The sequence below is a fragment of the Symsagittifera roscoffensis genome, chromosome 7, assembly GCF_963678635.1.
Source record: "Symsagittifera roscoffensis chromosome 7, txSymRosc1.1, whole genome shotgun sequence".
Classification (NCBI taxonomy): domain Eukaryota; kingdom Metazoa; phylum Xenacoelomorpha; order Acoela; family Convolutidae; genus Symsagittifera; species Symsagittifera roscoffensis.
In genome coordinates this window covers 1,909,923-1,924,949 of record NC_087068.1, presented here as the reverse complement: position 1 = coordinate 1,924,949, position 15,027 = coordinate 1,909,923, and the positions used below count along the sequence as shown (strand labels likewise).

General features: G+C 35.2%; 1 protein-coding gene across 1 annotated transcript in view; it reads right to left on the bottom strand.

Annotated features, from left to right (window-relative positions):
* Nucleotides 1–15,027, bottom strand: part of LOC134851344 (uncharacterized) — a 68,573-nt gene that overhangs the window by 22,364 nt on the left and 31,182 nt on the right. Inside the window, exons 7-8 of the mRNA XM_063867383.1 lie at nt 1,961–2,098; nt 1,409–1,693 (exon numbers count right to left, since the gene is read on the bottom strand). Coding sequence (XP_063723453.1) covers nt 1,409–1,693; nt 1,961–2,098 — 423 coding nt within the window. The remainder of the gene's footprint in view (nt 1–1,408; nt 1,694–1,960; nt 2,099–15,027) is intronic.

Below are 15,027 nucleotides of genomic sequence, written 5' to 3'. Positions count from 1 at the left end.
AAAAAATACAAGTGTAACAAGGAATAACAAAAACACACGCTTAGGACAATCAAAGTGCCCCCAGCTAACAAAAACATTGTTGGGCTGTTTCAAAATTACCCAAAAAAAATGGTTTTAGTTTTTCAGTTATTTTTTTTCGTACAGTTTTCATACTTGCAAACTACGTGAGACACATTTTTCCATCCAATCCTTAAAAATTTTTAATGACCAGGCAAAAAGTTTCATGCCTCTGATTGTAACAATTTCATGTCAGTTTTCATACGTTAAGTTTTTATGATTCGCATGTTTTTATTCAAAAATGCTTATCATTTTTTGAAGACTGAAAAGCTTCACAACCGTCAATTAGACAAAAAGTTGTTTCAAAATTCTTCAAAATATTCGCTAAAATTGAAAATAGCAGGATAACCATTTTCCATAAACTCCAAATGTGGAATTGTATAAGCTTTTTTTAAATTTAGGTTTATCAGTCTAGGTCTGATAAGAACCAACGAAATGTTAAATTTTAGACTTGATACTCATATATTATCATACGAGACATGTCTGGCCTTCATGACATTCTCCTGTTTTTTCGATGCATGTCGAAAGGTTTACATATATATAAGTTCAAGTTAATCTTATATCAAAGATTAATCATCTAAGGTGTTTGTAAGCATACAAATAAAATTTTCGTGAAATTTGATCAACTAGTTTTCAATTCAAGCAAAAAAAAACAACTAAATGTTCACAAAGCAAATGTTCACGAAGCTAGCTGGGAAGATTCAGGCAACTTTCATTTAAGACAAACACTGTCTTTAAAAGTCAATTCAGAGCAGTCTTAAAAGGTTTGATTAAAGCAGAATAAGCTCACGTTGATTATGGCATTAGTTTACCACCTATTCTGAATTAAGATACTCGGGGTACAGGTGACAGTGATTAGAGGGCTAATTTGTCACAGGAATTTGACACCGCCAATATAGCATCGAACTCCACTGGGTGCCATGGGCGACCACTTCGGTCGAATTTGTCTGAGGAATTGTGCCCTACTTTTGTATATTTTGCCCCATTTATTCAGTTAGGTACTTTGGCACACATGGGGTAAATTAGTGAAATAATACATGGAAAGGTTGTTTTAGAGTTTAATAGTTCTAAGTCATAAAACGAAAACGAAGTGTGATTGTGGATTGGATGCTATTTTTATTGAGAAGTTTATTTCAGCTACTCCATAAATAAAATAGTTACATTTTAGTTTGGCTTTCTGATGGGAAGTCAGGAAAACCATAAAAAAGAGTACAAGAAAAATGTCAACTTGGAGTCAAACGCAATTTTTCACGTTTTGTAAACTTTTGTTACCATAATTCCTGTTTTTTTTTTTGCTAAAAATGCATCAACAATTCACGACAACCTTCGAAACAAAACCGCAGATACGCACCGAAATATCTGATTTCAGTAGAAGCAAGCTCCTTGTCATCAAGCATGCAAGAGTAAACTCCAGGCTCGGTCCACTTGAGGTCAAAGTTGAAGTTGCTCGGGTACTCCACCCCCGACCCCAGCAGGTTCAGATCGGCCACACTCAAGTAGGTCTGTCCGTTGGGGGATCGGAGGGTGACTTTGGTGTGGTGGATCTTCTGGGGGGTTTGGATGGAGCACAGGAATCGGGTGGAAGCCCCTGGATTCGTTCTCCTGTTGTAGAAATGGCCAACTCGTGCAATCGTGCCTAGAAAATTAAACATTGTTTTTTTTGCGCAAAACAGAAAAAGTTGTATTGAACTTGAAATCAAAAACTAAAATAAAATTGGAATGAAAACAAAATAAAATTGAAATTGAACAGTAAAATTGGGTTGTTTTGAAAATTAAACCGATCATATTTGAAAATTAAATTGATAAATAATAGCAGTTTACAAACTGAATAGTTTGCATTTCCGAAGAGAGCTCCCAAATTCATCAAAGGTTTTTTAAATGGAATTTGACTCAAACCACTCACTTGTTTGGCAATTAGTTCCCGCGTATCCTTCTGCACATCTATCTCCGGGACACTTGCCAGTGTCCGGCTCGCAGGTTGTCCCGTTGGCACAGTGGCACTTCTGGGAACAGTCTGGTCCAAATGTGCCGGCGTCACAGGCTGAAACAATTTAAAAATGGGTTGACCAAACTAAGGAGGAAAAAATTCATCAGCTCATCTGAGGACAAAACAACTTGAAGAACAGGCCTAGTCGTTTCTAGAACATTCTAGATTGGATCAATTTACTAAGCAGCTAGTGACTACTAGGTTTCAAGTCGGCATTATTCGTCAATGGATGCCAGGACTGTTTTTTACGTTCTTTGCAGAGCACTTTTTAAATTTAAATAAAGTAGCGGAGAGGAAGCTATAGAGTTTAGAGTTTAATTTCGAGGAAGGATGGGGCGGGGTGAGGGTAGGGGTGGGGGTGGTGTTGGGGTGGGGGGGATGATATGCTAGACCGGATACTTATTTGATATGTTTTTTTTTAATCAAGATTGTGTTTTGATAGACTTTAGAGGACAGTTTTCTACCATTTCAAACGGAAGAAAATGTATTTAACTGTTTTAGATTTAATTTTTATTATCCGAGTGCTCCAGCAAGCCTTCCACGTCATAAATTCTTCATTTTATGTACGCAACAAAAAACCTTGAATAGAAGTAGCTGAACAAGAAGCTTTTGGACGCTGCCTCCTCATTTTAGACAAAATCATCAAACCACAAATTAGCGCCATCGTCTCAATTCATTGTTTTGTTTACCTTCTACCGTTCAGTGAAAGAGTAGTCGTCATGTCTGCTTTTTTCAGATTCAAATCCAAACCGCCTCTTGATTTATGATTTATGGTCAATGAGACTCAGTGCCATAAAACAAACAATCCTATCTATGGATCAGTGGTCATAAAAAGACTAAAACCAGGCACGGTTTTTTTACAGAACGCAAACAGCCAGTGTGAATATACCAGACGAATGTAATAAGCAAATCGAAAATGAGCTTATCGAAAATGAGATTGTATCAACCAAAAGTTACGTCATTTTATTGAAATTTGCCTTTTATAATATTTGGGCGACGCCTTTCATTTAAGCAACGCCCCCTTATATCAAGGCAACGTCCAGAATGTTCTGACAGCCCTGTAAATAGTCTCAAATAGTTTTGGTTAAAATTTTGAACAACTATGAACTTTCGATCTGCAATATCAATCGTAAAACAGTTAAACATTGAGTTGCACACGGAATTTAAAAAAAAAATGACTGTCTTTAAATGAATTTGGAACAATTTTGAGAACGGGATATTTTGCTACGCCTAAACATTTCGCGTTAAATTTTCGGCATCTTAAAAAGATCTTCGAAGCCATAAATTAGTCTAGCACCTTATCAAATCCTCGATTAACAAATCGCAACCGTTTTCCCGTTTTTTTTGAACTCAAGCAGTCGATAACTTCTTTCGGGTTCAAAAAAAGGCTAAACCTTATCTATTATTTATACAAAACTTTGAACAATTATTCCTGTTCAGAAGTGTCGGCTGGTTTACAATTCACCTGATTTGATGGTGCAAACAGGGGCAGGTCTAGGATTTTCTCGAGGGGTGGGCGGATTTTCAAAATACTTCGAAAAATTTTTCTACTTCTTTTTTAGATCGACCAAATTGATTTTCTGAGCACTCCCGAATCACTATAAATATCACATTTTGACCAAATTTTCTGCGCCTCAGGCTAATTTTTTGGAAAGTTATTTCGGCGCGCGTTTTTTCGGCGCGCGCTCCCCCCTCAAAAATCAGTAAATATTGGCTCCAAAGGCGCCTTTGGAAAATTGTTAGGGTACCTCACCAAAAAGAGGTAGGGTACCTCACTCATCTCAAAATAGTATAAAAGGGGGACCCTTTGGTTCGGCAGGGGGTCGAATCCTCGAGGGCGAGGGGGGACGGTGCGTCCCCCCTAAATCCACTACTGGGTCCAAACCCGTGGAGTTTATATCAGCTTCTGTAAAATAAGCCTTAAATACTAAATACTAAGTTTTTATATTAAATGCCTGTACCAATTAGAAAAATCAAACAGATTTCAACACAATTCTCTAAATTGCTACAAACTTGGCTGGTTTGCCCAGGCTTGTTTCAGTCATTTGTTGAACAGGTTTTCAAATGGTTATCAAACTGGTTCTTGTCACTCTCCACAAAATAACCTGCAGAGCGTTTCCAAAAAGGTGACGCTTAGCAGTCTCATTTTTTTCAAATGTCTTTTTTGTAGCCTTTCATTTTTCCGGCTTTTGACAAACAAAAACGGACTGTATATGCAAGAGGTAGTTGTTTTTAAGTGTAGTGCTGGTTTGACACAATTTAACATCATTTGAAGAGTTTTTTCAAACCATTGGAAAAGTAACCAAAGCCCTGGGCTCAAACAAAAAAAGATATTTGATCCGCGATTAATTTGTTGGAGTTGTTGGTGTTATAATTATCAGACGAAGGTTTATTTATGCTAACCCAACTTTGTTTAATTCAAACTCGAGCTTCATAGTTTACTCTAAGTATTAATCTCAGGTTAAATGATGATTGAGACTTGTGGGATCGGTGATTCCTATGCATTTTCAGCACACTACAAATTAAACTGAGAGAGTTTTGCGTTGAGATTTGCATGCAGTTTAATAAAGCTAAATGAGTATTAGGTAGCTTTGTAAAAAATAAGTTAAGTTGTAGAACAAACAAAAATGCGAGCTCAAAATAGCTCCAGTTTAAAAAAATATTCCCTCTATGGCTGAAACTCCAAATGAAGTGAAATTGGTGCAACCCCCAAATCGGTCCCACTGAATTTAAAACATGAAACTCATAGGCCACATACTAAAGACGGTTTAATTCAGGCATTGAAAAAACCAGAACTTTCAGTCCTCCTTGGCCCAAGTGATATTAGTTCCGGGTATTGCAACTCCCCCTATAAGACCTCAGCACCTCTAGTGGTTGTTTGGAATGAGACCAACATTTAGTATGTTATAGACCTAGTTGTGGAAACCAGAAGTGTAGAATACCAGAACACCTGGACGCCCACTTCTGTTTTTTTGAGGAAATACTCTCTCACCCGACTTCCGGAAGACGTTTTCTGGCACTCAAGGAACGCAAGAAGCCGAAACGTTGGAATACGATAAGTAGTGAAGAGATGCATCATATTTTACAACTCGAGGTAAATTCTTCAGTTGGACTAGAACTTAATAGGACTTGGATGAAACAGTCACTATACTGAAAGTATACAACTTACGCAAAATAATGAGCAAGAGCATATTGATTTAATGGCGGCAAAAGACACTAGAGACCAACACCGACAAAAGACTTCTAGTAAGGATAACTTGGGAAGATCTAACGGGATATGGATGAAAATTGGTAGATAGCACTCTTTTGTGACCCTTATCCTAAATTTAGGAGATTGTTTCATAGTGACGCTGAAATGATCTTTTTGTGTCAATTCTCTTGCTCGTAATAGAGAGGAAAAATGTCCAATTGGGAAGCACTCAAAACATAACTGAAAATAGTTTTTGAGTTGCAACGACTCAAAGAGACCACAAACAAAAGTCCTTGTGGAAACTGACTGTAAAATGAGTGGGATTTGGGATTTCAGTCTTCTAAATGTGAAAAAGAAAACTTGACGTGATGCTGACTTAGCACCCCAGATGTGGCTCTTTGGCACAACTGGACTCGTAGTACACAACCTATCCTCCCTTGATAGCTAGATAGTCTGGATTGAAACAGATTGCAGATGGCAAGTTTGGAAGCCTAAAAGGAAGTAGCTGTCTGAGAAAGACTTCCTCCTTGCCGGAAGGCTCCCGGGATAACTATATAAAACATTTGGTACGTTGGTAAAGCAAGCTTAACTGGGGTTTAAAATGAAGTTGGATTTGATATTTGCACAACCTTGTTGGATCCCTGTAATAAACTTGGAATCTATAACTAATCTCGTCAGTGGATAAAACTGGCTAAGACCTTGCGCAGTTTACCAGTTTAAACGTCAGGACATCTACCGAGGATCATATCTCTAAATGGAGCTAAAATTCAAATATACAAACAACACAAAGGGATTACATATATCCTAGTCTTGGGTAGATCGGTTACTTCTGATCGAGAGTTTAGTTGGTGCTCAGTTAAAAAGAGTGCAAAAGCTGAGAAGATTGGAAAAAAAACCAGCTAAAACTCAGTTAATTATTCAACAAGTGATTTGAATAGCACAAATTAGAGGTAGGACTCCGGGTAGTTGCAGTTGAAAAAGTTGTTGATGTAACTGATGAGTCAGTTGATTCGTTTTAGACCTGAGTTAGGTACCGGGTGAGGTTAGTTGGTGATCAAGTTACCCTTCTGGAGTTAGTGAGATTGGTTTTGAGTCAAGCATTGTTGAAGAGCAAGTTATCGAGACTGTGGTCAAACGGAACGAAACAATAGCCTTGTAATAGATTTAGTTTAATAGTAGTTAGCTCATTACGGGCTTTGTAAATTATTTTCATGATTAAAAAAGTTTCTACACATTGTGCCCCTGATTTGCTGAACTAGCTAAAAAGGCAAGAAAAGAGTCGGAAGGAGCACAATCCAAGGTGGAATTTGCTTAATCCTTTGATGGGCCAATTTGGTCTGACAACTAGCTTAAGCTTTTCGCCGGATCGTGGTTAATGTCGTGATTTGTGTCCACAGCTATAACACAGTAGAAAAGGGGGAGTACCTGTGGTGACTGTGGATTCGCAAATAGTCAATTTGAATCGAAAACTCCTTCCCGATTTCTACCCTACTTTTGAAATTGGTAAGTAACCTTGTGTTCGAGTGTGTTTCTTTTTTGTTATCCATTTTCACAAAGTTTCAAAAAGCTGTATCAGTCTTGCTTTAGTTCAACGAAACTGGTTGGGCAAAAAGATAGAAAATTAAGAAAATTTCAAAAAATTTTGTTTGCCTATCAATCAGTTTTTGAAGACAAAAGGTGTCGATATTGCCTAGCCCACTAACATATGCGTGTGTTTAGTTCTATCATCACAACTCGCAAAAAAATTAACACCAATTTGAAGAAATCATAGACAAAATCTGTTTGCAGTTTTTCATGACTATGGTCAGGACGTGCTACTTGCACAGCAATCGGTTATCCTGTTTTATAATGTTTTGCTCTTTACACTTTGTCTTGAAGCAATATTTTAAAACAAAGAAAAAAATTTAGACCTTTTCATATTGGTGTCGAATTTAAAAGTAAAGTTACTTCAGGCAGTATATGAGATAGTTGGCGTATTCATGGCTTGTCATGCTGACATTAGTAAGATCTTGTAGAAATCTTGCAACCGATTCAGACAGAAAACTGCATTTAGTTTGCTAGATAACAGTAAATGGCCCGACAACTTCTATAATGGGTTGAGATACTTCTAGAAAAAGCTGGCAGCTGAGTGAAACGTTATCAATCGAGTCGCTTCTTTCACTGAGGCTTACAAAATGTAGTTGCAGATGCTGGTTTACACTTTATGATGTAGAAATGATATGCTAAGTGACAAAAGTTTGAAATAAATAGGAGTATGCTAAGTGAGACATTTTCGATAAATGTTGAGTGCGCTAAGCGAATGGTATAATAGTTTAGTCTATTACTTATCAGAATTATTTTGAGATAATATAAAAAATTTACTTGAAAAAAGATTGTCTAATTTTTTTTGCGTTTAAACTAACCCGATGAGATTTTCTTAAGATCTCCTCTTGTCTCACCAAAAAAATATAATAATTTTAGATGAAATGAAAAATGTATGTTTTCCTCCCAAATCTTATTTTTTTGTTTCCTATTACTGACCGTTAACGACACAGAAAGCTGATTTGAAGTGATCGTCAATTGATAATTCTTTTGAATAATAATTTTTTAATACTCTTCAAACTTCCAGTGTAACCTTTAAAAATCATTAAACCTGATCGCTTTTTACTTGCCTGGAAACGGTTATTCTGAATCTCTAAGTTAGAAGCGTGCACAGTAAATTAATGATGGAAGGCAGGTTTTTAAACTTTCTGTCGAGCTTTTTCCAATGTCAGCTAATTGATTTTTTCAGCTTACAAAGAAAAATATAACAACTTTTTGGTACATTTCTGCCTCAAACTATCAAATTTATGCAATTGAAAAGCAGCGAAGCAGATAGAAACATCTTTTTAGTGGGCTTAACCATGGCGAGACAGGTGTTTTCAACTTTAGCAAAAATTATTACTACTGCACTGCGCAAAAATTGAGACCAGCATCTTTTTGCAAAAAAAACAAACTTTGAATTAGGCTCAGCTGAGATACTGCATATTTGTCGGGGATGGGGGGACGGGGGTAAGGAAATGGGTCTTGGGTCAATCAATAAATTGAAGGACCAAATTGAATCCAACCAGGACAGGCAATAGAGGCACATCGGAGAAGATGGTTGTTGCTTAAAAAGAGAGTGAAAAGCAGAACTAGTTTTGAGCAGAATTAATAAAACTCCATCTCATTATTGCCACGAAATAAACTTTAAAAAAAACTGCTGCTGGCAAAAATTTCTAAAATGTTTGAATCATTTTAAAAATAAAAAAGCATGCTTTTTGTTTGAGTTTTTGGTTTGTTTATTTTAAAAGTGGATATTTTGAAAAATGATAGATTCTCTGAAATAAATCAATCTGGTCTTTTTTGAATTAAGTTGAATCTGCTTCAAATGACTGCTGCACTTGAACTGGAGTGTGTGTATATCAGCACACAGTGTACTCTTGCAGTCTGAAGAACAATATCTCATACCTCGAAAATTCTACCCCGGGGGACCGGGACAAAATCAATGAAGTTTTCCCCTTTGTTCCTGCCTTCCCCTTTCATTCTTAACTTGTCTGCTATCTAGCACCTTGTGCCCTTCCATTCACCCCCTCGCAGAGGGTAATCTGAAAAGAGTGATGTCTTATCTTTTTCACGAGTTTATCTGCTATATTCTGCTTCTTACCTATTGATACAGCAGCAGCCTTTTTCAGCTTTTTACATCAGCTTTTTTGAAGAAGCTTTTTTTTCACGTCTGCGTCACATGTAGCTTCTATTATTTATCGATAACTTGGAATAAAAACAGTTGATCTTCTTTTTTGTTATTTTCCGTAATAATGAAAATATGGTCAATTTTTCCAAAGAGCCACAGGTTGTTCAATTTTGACTTGTTGAATTTTTTTCGGCTCATTTTTATAAGTTTCCCAGTTTTTAAATATTTTCAGTTTTTACCACAATAATCAGCTTTTATCTTTCAAAACTAAATCCGCCCTAAATCCAAGGCTCAGCAAAAGCTAGAGAAAATTCAATTTATTCGAATGCTACGAAAGCAAGTGCCTTAAATTGAAAGTTTTATGTTTCGCAGAGATTCGCAAATTCCTCATGTTGAAATTATTCATATAGCATAACATATCGGTACTAATTTCAGCTTTTAATGAAAAAACACAAGCATGCTTTTGCCTCACAAGGAAAATCAATTAAAATTGACGAGGATGTCGTTTAAGCGCTGCTGAAAGTCAATTGGTTCCTCCACGAACATCAATGATACTCAAAATTAAAGAACTTGTTAGCACTTCACAAACAGACAATTAAAAGACACCCGGGGACATTTTACAGTACTGAATTTATGAAAAAAATTGTTCAATTGGTGACTCCTAAAAGTTCAAGGAGCTTTCGGGTTACAGAAGTGTACCAGGAAAAACCGAAAGATCCTCAGTTTGTATGGCCAGATATTAACAAATGTTTTCTTTGGCAAATTACAGAGAATGTGACTGCCTAAAATTTTGTTCAATTTTCTTCAAGTTTTGCTCGGACTAAACTGAATGATTTTAAGGAGTAAAGCTTTACTAAATTTGCAATTCGAAGCTGTCTATTCTTTACTGCTTACTAATTGATGATAAAAATTGTCCATAAACACTATCAATTGATGAAGCTATCCCATGTGCTTAGAAGAGCTTCAAAGCGACAGCCTCAGAGCTTTGTTTGTTTTGTTTATAGAGTTGGATTTGACCAAGGATTTCCAAAATATCAGTCACGAAATTACTCCAAACATGTCGCTACTCAAGTAGTCATTTAGGATTTTACTAGGAGGGCAGATTTTCAACAAAAACTTTGAAAGTTTTTCGAGCGTATTTTGGTCGACCAAATTGATTTTCGGAGCTCTCCAAAACAGTATAGGGAACTTTTTTGCCAAAAATTTTTGGTCGAGTATGGGTGTAGGAAAATTAGAACCAAAGGGGGATCCAAAGAGAGAAAGATAGAGAGAGAGAGAAGGGATAATGCGTCCAATTAGCTAAAAACGGTATCATCAAAATAACAAGTTTAGAAAATTGACTCCTTAGTCCTGTTTAGTCTCGCCCATTCTAACCTTACATTTCAAACTCAATAAAACACCAGTAAAATTGTATCAGTTTGTTCAGTTACCGCAATAAACAATATTTTGTGAACAGTTTTAGGCTCTTCTCTCCTTTTGATGTTTCGGTAACTCACTTTACAAAACACTATCTAAAGTGACTTTTGCTATTCTAAACAGCCATAAAACGAGTCAGAATGAACAAGTTAACCAATTGTTATGAATTGCAATACTTTATATATTTTTTGTAATTTTACAAAGGGGTGGGAACTAAAGAAGAGCCCAAAGTTAAAGGCTTGTTACAAAACATCGACTTTCTGATTGGTGCCAGGAACGCTAAATGTATATTTTGTACTCCAAGTTTTTTTAAGAAAAGACGGAAAGTTCGGAATAAAAACAACTTCGAATTTTTTTGTTTCAGCATTTTTGACAGAAATTTTGGAAATTTCGCAAAAGCATAAAAACTATAAATTCAAAATTTACAAAAAAGCATAAATTTTACGAGCATTTTTCAAATTTAATTTATAAGATTTTCAATTTGGGACTATTTTGGTAAATTCGGGTTAAATAAATAGCGCAAATATTCTGACTTCTCTTTAACGCGTAGCAAAAGCGCAAAGCTTAAGATTCCAACTCAGAAATTATTCCATATTGAAAGGTGATCTTCATCGGCATAATGTCTTAATAATTGTGAATTAAACCAAATTTTTACTGTAAAACGTTTGCGGGTTGAAGACTTAATTTTTCTGTTATACCTTTTTTCAACAACTTTTTATTAAATAACAATTGAAAATGAGATGTTTTCCATACTTTTTGCTGAAGTAGTATCACCGCCTTTTATGCGGTTTTTAATTTATTGTTCCGACTTTTTTCGAAGAAAATGGCAGAATATTTGTGCTCGGAGTGTTTTTTTCTCAAACAAAATTTCGACTTTTGAATTAGCAGTTTTTCGAAGGAATCTTTTGTATCGTTCGAAAAGTATTGAGACTTTGAGCTCAAATTCAAAACGTTTTTCATCTGTGATCATTTTTCGTAAATTATGAGGGTTTAAAGATTGCCAATTTGGCCAAGTTGAGACAATAAAATTGAAATATATTTCGTGCTATTAACGCAGAAGCGGAGACTTATTCCGTCCTGGAAATCGTTCCAAATTGGACTGAGACGAAGTGTTTGGTCTATTTAAATTTTTATTTTGCAAAATATAGAACATTGTAATTTATAGAGCGTGCGGTATTATGATTGTCAAAAAAACTCGAATTTTTTTTTTAATCTCATTTTCTTTTTCAAATATTCATCAATTGTTTTAATCTGAAAAACGCAAAAGAATTTAAAATGCAATTGAAACATTCGGGGTTTCGACCTGATACGAGCAACTTTGTTAAGCTTTGTAAAAAACTGAAACGAAATAGTTCACAGTAAAATTCAAGCTGTCTTCTGAAATAATCGTTTTTTTCTTGTTTTTCCACAACACAATTGATTGAGCTTTTATGTCCTCGAAAGTTAGATTAAAATTTCTCGTGTAGCTATTAGATACAAACTAATTGAGAGTTTATTCAGGCGAAAACATCATGATATAAGCTATCTTTTGAATGATGATAAACTATTCGCTTTTTTAAAGTTCTTTTTGAACAAAAGGAAAAAATATCTGAACACTGATTAATGTTAAACAAGATATTGAAACAATGATAGCCGGTTACTGTGCAAATAGCGCTGAATGTTCCGACCATAGTCCTAAAAACATATAAAAAAATATATATTTTTTCAATTTAGTGCCGTTTTTATGCGTGGTTTGATGAAGGGATCTAAACAAAAAAAAATTAGAACATAGCAGATTTTTTTTGCAGAATTTTTTGAATTTTCTATTCATAATTTTAAAAGAAATTTTACTCCAGTAAAACTCATAATTTCGCGGATCACACTAAGCATAAATAAGCTATAGTAACCCTGCTATCTCACCTCATTGGCTCAAAATTGGTCCAAAAATCGAAAATTTCAAATGGGTTTCTCTCGACACTGAGAAAAAAGTTTCAACATTTTCAAAAATCGTTCGAATAACGAATGAAAGTGCATTGACATGATATATCACTCGGATCATTCCGATGCTTGTTTGCGGTACCTGATTATCGTGGAAATTAAACAAAAATAAATAAAAGATAAAACAAACCCGAATACAAAATTCCTCTTCATTTTCAATGTTCGGAGCAAAAAATTACTGAAAAAAAATACTCATCGAGTTTGATTTAACCAAGTCAAATAAGAATTAAAAAGGAAGATGAATTTCAAGAACTTTGATTTAGAAAAAGCTTCCCCTGTAAAAGATTCAATTGCGGTGCCAAAAGCGCCCTTAGAAAAATTAAAGATCGGTCGCCAAAATTGGATGTCGTGTATAAGTACCGAAGTCAGAAGAGTGTGTTTGGAAAAGAGATCGATTCCGTGAAGAGAAAGGGGATTCTGCCCCTTCCTTTAAATTCGCCCCTGATTTCTTGTTTTCTATGCACATCGCGTAAGCCTGCGTTACATTTTAATTTTAATTGAATCAACAAACTTTTTTTGATCATTCTGTGCGTTCAAAATGTTCTTACTGTTTCCCGACTTTTCAGTAAAACCATCAATGAAAGTTCGGAAGAAATTGTGGCTTATAATTGATGCAAAGAAGTAGTTTTTTGAAACGCATTTGAATTATTTTGGGAAGTTCCAATTTCTAAAGGATTTTTTAAACTGCAACTTCACATAAAATGGTAGTCGTAGCTTGGAAGTGTTTGACCTGATATTTAGTTAGTAGTTCGTATGTATGTTAATTCTATGAAATCCGTATAAATAAATTGGAGGCTAAAATTCATCGTCAGCACTGCGGTCATTTATTTTTAAAGAGACGTTGTCACATTGCACCTGTTCAGAATATGAATGAGGCTAAAAGAGAGCCTTGAACAAATACAAACAAATATGCTTCACTGATTGCAACCTTCATTTTAAAATCATCGATAATTTCTGAAGAACCATCCTTGGATTTTTTCATCATGGTAGATTCTGAGATCAGAGTTTTCAATAAAAACAAAACAACTTCATTGCATAATACAATCTGATAATACAATGATAAATCAATTTGGTCGACCTAAAAAAAAAAAAAGGTCGTCAAAATTTTGGAAAATCTTTCGAAAATCCGCCCCCCCCCTCGAGAAAATCCTAGATCCGCCCCTGTACAATCATAATTATGAAAGGGAAAGCACATTTTTCAGAAAATAGAATTATTGTCAGTTTCCATGCAAAAAATCATAAATATTTTTTCTAACACTTATTGTCTTTTTAAAACTACATTTGTACCTGTTTTGATAATAAAAGTGAGAACATTTGCTCAGCGGTTCTGTTCTTACCGGTTAACTACCAGCTTCATTCACATCAAATGAAGCATATTATAGCCATAAGATGCCCGAAGACATTTCAACCCCTGATCAGCAGCGCCAAGTACTAACTAGTCCCGTTATGACGAAACTGTTCGATTAACAGAAAGTGCAAATATGCAGGGAAAAAAATAATTTTTATTCATAAAGCCCCCTGGAGAAGAAGCATCGGTGCTCTTTGCTCGCAGAAACGCTCGCTAATTTCAATTAACCAACATAATTTTTTTTAAAAAAATTATGCAGTACGAATTGAAAAGCTTTTCTTAAATTTTTTTTTCGTGTTTTCGTCTAATTGCAACATCGGGGGTTTTATAGGCCCCTATGCTCTGCTCTGGTCCAAATCAGCGCCATTGCGAGCGGAATTCTAATGAAAGGGACCCATTTGCGCCTTAATTGTTCCTCAATTTCCCCCCTAGCTAACTCAGAAGGAATCAGCACTCGCTAATACTGTATGAAAAAATATATGAAAAAAACAGACTAGAAAGTGGAAATTGCGAAATAAGAAAAGTCCATTTATATAGTTATTATGTAATAATAAGTATGGAATAAGGTTGTACTGAAATGGAGATCAAAAGAGAGTCTGCAGAGGGGCGTGGCGTGTATAATAACCTAATTTTAATAAATGAGTTTCTATATTTCAAGTTACCATTCGGAATTCAGATGACATTAAACTGCAATCCGCGCTGTGTTCAAGCCGAGCCTCCCATTTAAACTTTTTCAAATCACTCCGAGTTTTTTTTTCAATTTTTTTTTGAATACAGAAGTTGTTTGGTTGCAGCTAGAGCAAAAAAAGCCTTCTATAACAAATTGCTCTGATAAATTTAGAGATATTATCAAGAAAAGAATTGCTTTGTTTGCCTCGGCAGATTTGACCTCAAAAAAGTCTCAGTTGTTGCCAAAAAGATATGAAATTGGCTCAAGGGAAGAAAAAATCACAACTGAAAAGGTACATCAAACATGTTTAATAGTCTGGGGGCGATTAGATTAGATTGATTAGGTAATTTCTCGCATAACTGTTTTTATATCAATAATCTTAAGTTGTTGACTCGAACTGATATCCAAAAATAAAATAAATCACAATGAAAAATCTTAGCACCGAAAAAGGTAATGAACACATAAATTTAATGTATGCATTTATCGGTGCCGCGGCAACTTGCAAAAAAGACAATGCGCAAAAAAAGAAAACTCGCAAAAGGAGACAACTGTACGTATAAAACTCGGAAGAAAACTAAATTTTTCCTCAATCTAAATGTGAAACAAAAAAAGCGGTAAAACATCAGAGCCATTGAGGGGTCAACATTTTTGTGGTACAAAAGGGTTTTACAGATCAAAATTAAATGAAAGA